The sequence below is a fragment of the Pocillopora damicornis genome, chromosome 6, assembly GCF_964200805.1.
Source record: "Pocillopora damicornis chromosome 6, jaPocDami1.2, whole genome shotgun sequence".
NCBI lineage: Eukaryota > Metazoa > Cnidaria > Anthozoa > Scleractinia > Pocilloporidae > Pocillopora > Pocillopora damicornis.
This window is the reverse complement of record NC_142675.1, coordinates 21,517,501-21,529,508: the sequence shown is the minus strand read 5'-3', so window position 1 is coordinate 21,529,508 and position 12,008 is coordinate 21,517,501. Positions and strand designations below refer to the sequence as shown.

Genomic DNA, 12,008 nt, shown 5'->3' with positions numbered 1-12,008 from the left:
TCAACATAGTGCAATCACTTTGGAATTATTTTGTCTTTGCCAATAAACAAGAGTAAAATGGTTTCACAAATAGAGTGTGATGGAAGGAGCATAAAAAATTCAACTAAAAATAAATAATGCAACAATACAAAGTAAGTAACTCTCCATTGTAGTTCTTGCCATCCTTGGTGTGATATGATCCCAACTTGTGATTATTTCTCTGAAAGCGCAGCTCTATGTTGAAGCCAGTAAACTCTTCTTCTTTGCTATCTGAATCGAAAAGCACAGCCACTACCAAAACTACAGACACTACTTCCAATATCTTCAACTCACATTATCTCAGTAAATTCATATGAATACCTCCCCTGAAAGTTAGCTTGAACTAAGCCACTACTCTCACCTTATTGGTTAAAACACAATAGGCCAGAAGAAACACTGAAAATAAGTATCTTGTATTGGTTAGAACTGACCATCGTGAAGAGTGCCATATGGCTCACCTAGAAATAAAAAGGGTTTAGAGCCTAATTTTCCATTCAAATCTGTGTGCATTTCCTGAGGTACTTAAAAGGAGTATTTGTAAACAATCAAGAGTTTCTTGAGTTCATGATCATTTCCTTCATTCTCATGACCTTAAAGTAAGATTCAAGGATAACACTGTTGGGTGAAATAAGATGTTTTTCACTTTTAGGGGGTTAGAGGGTTTGGCTACCAGGTGAACATAGAGACACAGTAGATCTTTGCATTGACAATATTAAATAGCAATGCCTTTGATACTTAATTCATTTGGGTTTTGATGTAAAAATTTATTTGAAAGATGAGTACTCACAATTATAGGCAACTATAATAATTTATCTAATTACAAAAAGTTCCTGAAGCCACAAACTCACTTGAGTTGGACTAAAGGAGATAACCACCTTTAGTCCATCTTTCATAAAGCTCAGTAATGTCTTTGATTTGAAAAAGTTTCACTGCTAAAATTCAACACATTTTTACTACATTCTGCTGGTTCATTCAGTGAAAGTTAGCAGAGAGACTCCATGACTGAAGCTTGCATCAGAAATGATGCAAATTTATAGATAAAGAAGGCACAGAAAGAGTAAAATCTTGATTTGTAAACAGAAAAATAAAAATATGGTACTAGTACCTAAAAGTAATTGGTTAAGTTTGTTGGTCCAAATCTATATTACACCCCACTTGGGATTATTTTTCATGACCTACTGGTGATTTTTTTGTATTAAAAAAAACTAATATTTAAACTATTTAATATTCTTTTCTTGTATTTGCTTCCCACTCAATCATTCCAGGGAAATAAAGTTAATAAAAAAAAGTATCTAAAATTAATAAAAATAATTTTTTCCTGTTTCCTTTCAGCCAAGAGCTAGTGAGTCATAACTTGGGCTAAGGGTAAAAGGAAGCAAAAAATCACAGGACGAGTGCATTTGCTCCCTTTTACATCATGTCTTCCTATCACTCACACCACACCTTGGCATTCTTAGCTTGGCATAAAGGAAAGAAAATAAACTGCTACCCTGGCTAATTAGCTCTGACCAAGGGCTAACACTTGAGAGATCAGCTTTAGAGACCCTTTGCAGTGACCCATTTATATTATCAGTTCAGCTGATAAAAACAAATTATCTAATTATAAACTAAGGTGATTTTCATTATCAGTTACTTTACATTCATCTTCGTCAGACAACAGCCATTTGAGAGGCATGTTGAACAACATGAACAGAACCTGAATGAAAAGCTTTATATGAGCTGCGAGGTGATGAGACAATTAGGGTTGAACCAGATGACCTTGCATTGGGGATATTCAGGAATGTTGTTCCCATGCGAGATCTCTCCTGTGGGTTATAGATGATATTTTTGTTAAGAAAAAAAAACATCAACAAGATCACTGAGCTGGGTGAAACATTTACAACCGCAATACACTGAAGTTATACCTGTTGAATTTCAAAATTCTATTACTACTAACCAGTAGTAATATTTTTGCTGCATTTTGTAATATTTTTACTACTTACATTTTTTTATATTTTGTAAACCCTGACCCAAAACTGTCACCTTGAGAACAGTGGGAAGGGGCTGATATGGAGAGGCAGGACACTTAATATAGCATATGTACATCATCATAATAATGATTATTAATACTTTACCTCACTGCTTTTCATCACATTAGATGCCTGGAAAAGAATATTTTTAACATCTTGTTAAATATCTGGTAATTTTTACAACTATTACAGGTGTAGTAAATCCAATCATATGTTGCCTATCAAAGAAAAGATTTTCATGTGCTGTTCAAATTGAATTATAATTAAATGCCTAGGAGGATTGAAGGGTAGTCGAATTCAAAGTAAATTGGAGACATACCACAAGAAGTTGATATTACCTTTTCTCCAGGACAGGGTTCCACTTCTTTACATCCTCTTGTGGCATTCCCCAATGGAAAAGATGTTCCACCATAAAAAACATACAGCCCTCCTTCCTCAGCTAAAAAAAAAAGAAATTAGGGAAACACCATGAGCTTTTATCTTCACTTGTTTAAGTTGTGTTGTTTTGCTTTATTCTTGGTTAGCTTTATTATGAACATTATACCAAACATGTTATTCAAGAGTACATGTGTTGAGGATTCCTTGAAAATAAAAAAAAAGATAATTTGACTTGGAGATTATTTATGTATCTAGTTCAACACAAACAAGGACTTATAATAGGGTCAGTTTCATCTCCTAACGCCTTAGCTCCCTTGGGTGACCAAGGTAGAATTTCTCCTTATGCCAGTAATATCAATAAGATATCAAGCAGAAAAATGATAAGAATTAAAGTACAATATGAATTTGTGGATTATCAGTTGATTCAATTCCAAATTCTCAGAACCAACATCACATAAATTGCATGGCAGACAGAAAGGGGAATACCTTAAATGAGATCACTATCTGAGCCAGAATTACAAGTTAGAGTGAAGTACCTTAAGTTAATTTTCACCAGGAAGAAAAAGTTTTAATCACAAACCTCCTTTCAACTCTTCAGCAATATCTTCTGTTCTGAATGGTGCAGAGAAAACCAAGTCTGTGATACCATCATGGTTCACATCAGTGAAATCCAAACTCCAACCAAATCTGCCATAGCTGCGATCACCTTCAAAAATGGCAGTATATTGCAAATCGTTAAGAGAGATATCACTTCCACTTTGCAGAACTTTTGTAGAGTTTACCAGGTATATGGCACCTGATTGGGTAAAAGAAACTGGCATATCCTCCACATCAACCAAATGGCCTTCAAATGCTACAAACAAAAGATTTTATGATTAATAAATTTTAATGAATATTATTGCTGATAAATATAAAATCAATTAAATTTCATGGTGGGGAAAAGTTGATACAAAGCTTATAAAGGATGTCTAGTATTTCACCGGGAATAAACAGGTGGAGGGTTAAATCAATTTTTTAAAAGAACATAGATTACATAGAGTTGTAGCAGAAACTGCAAGGATGTCTTCACTGTTGTTGTAAGGTTTTCCTACAGAGAGGCTGGTTCCAAGCTTCATGAAAGTCTTGTGCCCTGTTATTGTTGCCATAGGTTGGGGTGATAGATTGGGATGGAACAAATACACTCTGCCAACACTTTGTATGTCATCCTTAGAGTAACTGCAGTCCTTATTGGCACATAATCTGCAAAAAAAAAATTTTTTTGAAGAAAATCTTTTTGTATTTTTAAATTTCAAATTATAATTCTTCTCTTCTTTTCCCCATTTGTATTTTCTTTGTATTCATGTGGGGTGCACGTGATTTCACAAATTAGCCAATCACATCAAAGAATTCTAACCTTGACACTGGAAAACTGACATGGATTTTTTAACAGTCAGCAGTTAACAAAAACAATCACAACATGCTGTTGGCAAGCAAGCTCAATCTTACAAAGAACCTTTCATATACAGTGTACAAGTAGATGTGCCTTTTAAAGCCAAGATACATTCTCCTTGATCCCCAACAATGCATTCACCATGTGATGAATAACTAAAAACCTTCTCTACAATCATGACCTGTTAACTACAGTAGATAATAGAGAGTTCAATCAATACTAATAAAATGTAAATGATAACTCATTGTAAAAGAAAGTAACATTTTGGCCCTGAAGTAGACACTACTTTCAGTTCTTGGGCAAGAATTGTAAAAGGGGTGTTGGAAATTTTCTGAATAAACCTGACAACCACAAGTTAACCTCATATTTATGCACTATCAACTTTCTATAATTTTATGGATTTTGAATGGGGTTTTCGCCATTCATTTATTGGGAGAACCATAATTTATTTATTTAATTACTAGCTCACTAGATAACAAAATTTTACCTGAACGTAGGTGCACCAACAAGTAACACTATCTTTCCACTTTCCTTTGTCACAGTCATTGAATAACCAAACCAACTGTAATTTTGTTCACCAAGAGCCATCCAGTCTGCATTATGAACAGACAAATCCAAACCAGGTTTCATATGTGTCTTGGCTAAAAATACAGCAACAGATCCTCTCTGGGACCCTCCTTCAGGAGCATAAGGGGACCCAATTATGAGGTCCTTAAATCCATCCCCATCAATATCAGCCCCCAATAGAGATGCACCAAGATTGTAATATGTTCCATTGCCAAAGATTGCAACACTTGGGTGGGGATTGAGTCCTTCTCCTTTGGTTCCAAAAAAGATGTACACTGTGCCTGTGTACTGAAGATCATTTGCACCTATACAGAACATGAATAAAAAATATTTATTAGTTTATATTTCACCTAACCCTTTACACCCTACATCTGTATGTATATTCTCTATACTGTTCTCCACACAGCACTTAAGTGCTGACGAGGAGAATTTGTTTCTTCTTTAGTTGGTGATCATTTCCTTTATTCATGCGACCTTAATTTGTTCAGGGGTGATATTGTGAGGGGAAATTAGATTCTAGCCGTTCTTAGTGGTTGAAGGGTTGATAGGTCAATGGTATAACTTTATTAATTGAACTTGTCAATCACAATGTTGTAAAATTATTATAATTATGTAACGCCTTCTCAGTTGTATTGTGTGACAAATCCCCTCATGCATGCTCATACAGGACTTTTCATGAGAACTCCTCATGGTTAAAATAGCGCTTGACTGTGTTAGTGTTTTGTAGCTTCACCCAAAGCCTCTATTTTCACTGCGGTTCATCACTGACAGTCTTTGACAGCAAAAAAGTAGAAACTGTCAATAACTCATACCTGTCGCTGGAGCACTCACAGCGAGGTCATCCACTCCATCTTTATTAAAATCCACTACAGCCACAGCAGTACCAAACCGTCCGTTCTCCACAGTACCATCCAGAATCATGTTTGCAGACAGATCCAAGTCCAAGTCTTTATCAGGTAAGCCACTGTCAGCATCACCAGTAACAAGATATACCCGCCCATGTTGGCTGTTACCTGGGGTACCATACCCCGGTGCTCCAATCACAAGGGAAATATTCTGACCATTAAAATTGCCATAGGCAAGAGACCTGTAAACATTGGAACATTTTTGCAAGTGAATTGCTTCAGATCTTTAAGTTTCAAAGGTTAATCATCAATTTACTCACCATCCTAATCTTGCATAAGGCACAGATGATGAATATTCTGCAGACATTAATAATGCCCTTTTATCTGCACTGTTCTCATTTGACATCACTTTTAAATGGCAGTTTTGAGAACCATGGCAATCCCTTGACAAACTTTTGCTTTTCAACATCTTTTCATGAAGAGACTCTGGCAATGAAAAGTAAGTGCCTCTCTTGGTCTGCTTCATATTTATATTAGAAAAATCGGCAAGCTTAAGTATTTCTGCTGGTGTAACTGTTCCAGGATTCTTGAGTTTTTTGTCCAACTGTCTCCTTGATGAAGCTGTAGCAGAATCACTCTTATTGCAAGAAATAAAGAGAGGGCTATGTGGAATAACACATACATCTGTTCCATGTTCTAACATGTCAATAGTTTTGTGCCACAGAAGAACTGACCAGGCTGCCATGTCTGCTACACCCCCTAAAAGCATCAATTGCACCTCAAAAGATTATTAATGACACTTAAAATCACATCCTCACTAATAATTAATCAGAAGTGGTCTAACTGTAAAATAATCAATAGACTCCATATTGCTGTCCATCTATTCAGTAACAGATCACAGATGATATCAAAATGTGGATAAGAACAAAATGGCACACAAGGCACTGCCAAGTGTGTCACTGATGGTCTTGCCACATTTTGATTTCCTCTGTGATCTATTACTGTGCAGATCCACAGCAAAGTGGAATTTATTCGCTTTGTATGACAACTAAAAAAGGAAAATACTGTTATTGGTAATGTCATCTATGCATCTGTCCTCAAATAGATCAATACTGTAATTAAGACCCAATCAAAATGCATGGTTAATTCAGCTTAGATCAGACATATCCCCTACAATGATCTTTGGTTGACTTAAGTTTAATTCTACAAACATCACTCTTACTGGGATTTTATTGAGACTTGTTTTCTCCAAAGGAATAATACTGTTGAAAATAAGAACTAATGCGCCCCTCTAAGACAGTCTAAGGATGAATATATCATAGCTAATTACAATCAAATACAAACACTAACCCACCTTGGAAGTATGAGTGCAGGTCCTCCATTAAAAAGGGAGAAGTCTTTGAATACTTAGAAAACAACTTAGCTCCACCAATGTGCTCTCCAACCCAACCAAGCAAAAGGAGGGCAGTGCAGAGTTCTATCTCATTTTTGTCAATCTTTTTTTCCCCATAATATTCAAGATAAATATCTTCTAGATCTCCACTTGGAACATACCTGATGCAAAATAATAAAATGAATCTAGTTAACTTTCAAATGTATTCCTTCAGCTCTTCATACCCTAAAATCACTTTGCATATCCTCCATGCTGTTCCCCATTCATTTCCTGAGGTACTGATTAAAAGAACTTGTTTAACATTCAAGAGCCTCTTTAGTTAATGATCATTTTCTTTATTCTTGTGACCTAAATGTTTGATTCAGGGGAGATATTGTAAAGAGAAATTGGATGCTAATCACTCTCAGGAGTCAAAAGGTACAGGATTGAAAATATTTCTTCAAAAATATGATTTTTCAAAACAATGTTGCCTACCACTCATTAATGCTAGCAGTTATATTCCTTGTGTCCCCCTCAAATGATGCAACCATATCTCCACCAGGGTCACCAATACTGTGAGCTGCTGGAAAGGAACCAAAGAAATTAACATCTCCCATTGTGGTGAGGAATCCTTGATCAATCCCAAGACTGTGCCATGTCACATCTGCTACTTGGTGTGATACAAATCCCAGGGTAAAAGCAACCAACTTTTCTGTCTCCTATCAAATCAGGTGAAGTATATTTCAAATGCTTTACAGGTGCATATGTTTACTAAAGGATGTTTTTCATCATGTGGTGAGTAGCTATGTAAATTTGCTTGAACAAAAGAGACCACTGACATAAGAATAGATGGGGTGGAAATCCTTCAGGACTACCTTGAAAATAAATTGAGTGACCAAGTAACCAATTTGGCTGCTGTTACAGCCTGTAAATACAATCTGTATACAAAGCAAAAATATTTTATATTATCTTCCTTGACATGATGTATTTGAAATCATCAATGTTGACCAAAGAGTTAGATTGGTCTCCTTGCCTTTCTCTTTTTAGGGTTGGGGCATTTCATTTTGAAGGGGAGAGCTTGAATCCTATTTTCTAAATTTTCTTCCAGAGGTTCTTTTCATTTTACTGTATATTTTCTAGAAGATTTCCCCATGCCAATTTTTTTCTTGTTTAAAAAATTGCTTTTGGAAGATGACCTGATTCACCCTCTCTCATTGAAATTGGTGTTTTACAAATTTTCAACTGATAAATAAAAAAACATTTCTTTTTTGACCCAAAAAGTTTGGGACTACAATGTCTATCTAAAAGACTATATGATGAGAATCAACCATATTCTTCATTTGAGTGACACGTGATTAACTCATGTCCTTGTTGACATTCTTCCGAAGATTCTGTAGATGGGATTTTTCCGCATCTTTCCTAACAAGCTATATCCTGAGAAATCGGGATTGTTGTTTTAAATCCAAATGGTAAAAATGAGGTGAAAGTGGTCAACACGGGGAAAGGCAATGTTCGGTAATATCGCGTGACACATTAAAGCGTGATGGTTCAAGAAAGTCTCAATTAACCTTCCATTTACCACTTTTTCAGTCTCTAAATCATCACAACAACCTTAAAATATGATCATCATTCAACTTTCCATTATTCTACAGCGATAGTAAACTCAGCAGTAGCCATACATATAAAAAATTAAGTGATCAGTGGAGTCAAGTTAGAGTTCTAAAGAGTGGAAAATGAAGGATCGTGATTGGACATGACAAGAGCGCAGTTCAAGTAAAGGATATGATCTATCGATTCCACTCACCTGATCCCAAGGTTTTGGGTATTTCTTCCTGATATACCTAACAGTGGCATTAATAAAGGGGGCCCAATGTGTATCTTCAGCGACCGCATGAAATTTTCCTTTAAAGCACAAACCTGAATACATGGCGTCCGGATATGGATTTCCGCCTATAAACGCGTCTTGATGCCTCAGAATGATTTCCCTGTAATCAGTATTATTTCTTGTATCTTTAAACCAGTTGATAGCCTGATGGCCAATGTCTATATGTGTGCTTATTCCACACGAGAAAACTCGCAGAGCGACAAAGCAGAGCAAAAAGAAGAGAAATGAAAATAACTTTAACATACTGCTGCGTAACTCCGCCATTTCGCCCCTATTTTTATTTTTTAACTTCACCGCTGGTAGACTGTAGGCTCAAACACCTCTATGGCCGACCGGAGAGGACCGGAGAAGAGGACGCCGTTGGTTACTGGGAAAGCAGCAGTCGTCCTGGTTAAGAAATCGCAGATCGATCTTTAGAGGAACATAAATTATATAGACAGTAGACATCTTTGCTTTGTCTTTTTACTTGTTCTCAATACCACCTAGGCAACTGGAAGGACTGAGGAGGCGGACAGCTGGCCGTCAAGGTGTATAGAATGGCGCGTCTGAAACCCGTCTGAATTCGTCAGTAGTTTTTTTTTTTAAAGTTGTTTTTAAAGATTACAATTTACAGCAAATGGTTTGAATCAGGAGTTATCATGTGATCGTCCGGATGAGTGAAGTCCTGAGAAGGGTGACAATATAATTTATTTTTCACATTTTCCACGAAACACTTGACATGTCCGTCTAGTCAAATAACACTCAACAGCTCAACGTGCGTTTTTTCTGGATCGAGAGATTTCCTTGCTAACGATAAAATAACCATCACCTTGACTAAAATCGCTTCAATCACCTTCGCATAGTTCTCGAATCCGTGTAACTGCAATGCGAGACGTGTCAGTGTTGTTTACATTCCCCTCATCATTTCTCCCTATGAACGCTCTGTTAGCGTTAGCCTACGTGTAGCCGTACCCTCCTCCCCAAGGAGAAACGGAAGGGGGAGGAGGGCACGGCTACACGTAGGCTAACGCTCTGCATGCTTTTGCTGGCTTGTTCTTAACGATGTTTCGCATACATGCTTAGCAAAATGATGTGTCTGCAAGTCTGCTTCCCTCTGCCGCGTTAGACTGCAGCTTTTTCAATAATCTCTCATCATGCTGGAGTCGTTGCGAGTGGGCGGGGGGGGGGGTGTGGGAGGGGTTAGCATTGCTTTTGGGGCATGGAGAGTTCTTGCATGCTCAGTTATGTGGGTTGGTAGAAGGAAGATGAGTTGGAGGATTATGATACAGTTGTTTTTGGCTTTCCATGCAAAAACTGGTAAAACCAAAGAAAAGGTGACTAATTTCTAATTCCTCTAGCAACTGAAAAGAGGTTCCGGGAATTGGATAATTTGGAGATTTGACAAAAATTCTTGGAAATTTTGAAAAGAAACTTCAACAATTTTTTCTGAAGGCTTATATCGTTTCCTGTCTGTGATGAGTGGATAAAGTATGGGAAGGGGGGGCCTTGGACATTGGATGAGAAATTTGTCTTATACAATCATTCCATTGGAAACAAACCTGACTGTTGTGATTAAAAACAACTAAAAAGGGACAATAAATGCTGCTGTCTAATTTTGGTGCTAGTCCTCCAGTTCTATTGACATCAAGCTACCTCACAGGCTTATCCCATTTTTTTTCGATAAGTGCTTATTTTTTCTCTCTCTAACTTCTTAACTTACCTTAACTGCTCATCACTTGTCTGCTTGATATTATATTGATAATGTAGGAAGAAATTCTGTCTTGGTCACTCATGGGAGTTAAAGGGTTAAGTTTTAGTAGCTGTCTGAGGTTAATTTAAGGGTAATTCCTTTACATTCACTATACAAAAGAAATAACCCCTTAACACCTATGAGTGACAATCAGCTATTATCTCCTCACAATATCACAGCTGAATTGAACAGCAAGGTCACAAGAATGAAGGAAATGTTCAGCAACTAAAGAAGTTCTTGATTGTTAAACAAATTCTCCTTGTCAGTACCTTAGGAATTGTGTAAGGAACAGTATGGAGAAAAATGCATACTGATGGTACATCTCAAAATGTTTTGATAAGAGAGGGTAAAAATTCATCAAATAGACAGAAAGACGTTGTTTGCTTTGGAATGTGCATTTTTCTTTGGTGTTTTTTCAATTGTTTGTACTATGCAGAGGTAAAGTGCTAACTGGCCCTTTTTAAAAAACCTTAAGAGTGACCAGCACCTAGTTTCTCCTTACAGTAATACTGGTGAATTATTAATAAGGGGGCATCAGGTTCAAACCATAAAACTGTAAAAACTGTACAAAAAATCATTCAAAACCCTAAAACCACAGAAAATTCTATCAAAACCAAAAACCACTCACCAAACCATCTAAACCAATAAATTTTCACATCCCAGTTATCAAAACCCTAATTAATCCAATACAGTCAGTGACAAGTGGAACATGCAGAGGTTTTGTGGCTATTCCAGATCAGTGGAGGTGCATAATTGCTGCTAAAATAGAGGAGAAACAGGAACCCAAATAGGAAAAACCAAAAACCGCATCAGATACCAAATCCAAAAACTCACTGGTGATATTTATGAAAACCAAAAGACAAATGCTGAAAAACAGAAAATCTGCCAACTGCAATACACACTTACACTGAAAAACCACAGTTTTTTGGCCCAAAACTGAAAAACCGATCTAAAAACAGCCAACAGTGCGAAACAGAAAATCCGAATGCCCTCCCTCATTAATCAAGATCTGTGATGAGAATAAAGGTACCGATTGCCAGCCAAAGAAGCTGTGAGTGTTGAATAAATTCTCCTTGTCTGTATCAAAGAAGATGAAGAGAGGAGAGTGTGGAGAATATTGATACTGATATGTTAGGGTGTAAGGAGGTAAAAAAAGAAGATAGAGAAAGTGAGAAATTGAAAATAATGTTTGATATGCATGCTCTTTCCATTTATCTGTCCGGAAGATCAATATCATTTATTTATTATTTCAGCCTGGAGTTGGAAATTCACTTTACCATATTTTTCAATATTTTTCTTTGCAACATCTGATGTTTATCATTTCATTTATTTATTATCTCAGCCTGGAGTTGGAAATTCATTTTACCATATTTTTGAATATTTTTCTTTGCAACATGTGATCAATACCTTAATTTAAGGTCCAATAACCAAAAATTATTTTGAATCAAGACATCTTGCTCTGAAGTATTTCAGATTACTGAAGGGCAATTTTACTTATTATTCACATTAATCAGTTAGAAGACTTGGTGAGAGCCTAAGAATGATGTGAATCATAGAATCAATTAATGTGAGGAATTCAATTATTTCACGGTCAACGAGTTCAAGTTACAACAGGGCTAGTAAGTAATTTTATTTTGTGGCTATTCAGGCTATCTTTTTGGAGGAAATTCGTTGCTTGATTAAAATTCGTGATTTTTGCATGATCTTGATCGGTCGTAGTTGACCATTTGAGTAACTCGGCTGATATCTATTGTGCGTATTCGCCACGTGGAATAT

General features: G+C 36.4%; 1 protein-coding gene across 7 annotated transcripts; it reads right to left on the bottom strand.

The window, feature by feature from the left end:
• Positions 1-767: 767 nt before the first annotated feature.
• Positions 768-8,984, bottom strand: LOC113678713 (phosphatidylinositol-glycan-specific phospholipase D). 7 transcript variants are annotated; one of them, XM_027195611.2, is made up of 11 exons: positions 8,423-8,984; positions 7,114-7,337; positions 6,601-6,800; positions 5,567-6,005; positions 5,214-5,488; positions 4,322-4,706; positions 3,439-3,644; positions 2,986-3,258; positions 2,366-2,466; positions 2,133-2,159; positions 768-1,823 (listed from the first exon to the last, which is right to left on the bottom strand). In XM_027195611.2, the coding sequence occupies exons 1-11, from the start codon at positions 8,765-8,767 to the stop codon at positions 1,668-1,670; spliced, it is 2,631 nt and encodes an 876-aa protein (XP_027051412.2). In that variant the 5' UTR covers positions 8,768-8,984; the 3' UTR covers positions 768-1,667. The 7 variants fall into 7 exon arrangements, with proteins under 7 accessions (XP_027051412.2, XP_089066158.1, XP_089066159.1 ...); XM_089210032.1 differs by having other exon boundaries at positions 7,114-7,201; positions 8,536-8,804; XM_089210033.1 differs by having other exon boundaries at positions 7,114-7,198; positions 8,536-8,804.
• Positions 8,985-12,008: the final 3,024 nt, after the last annotated feature.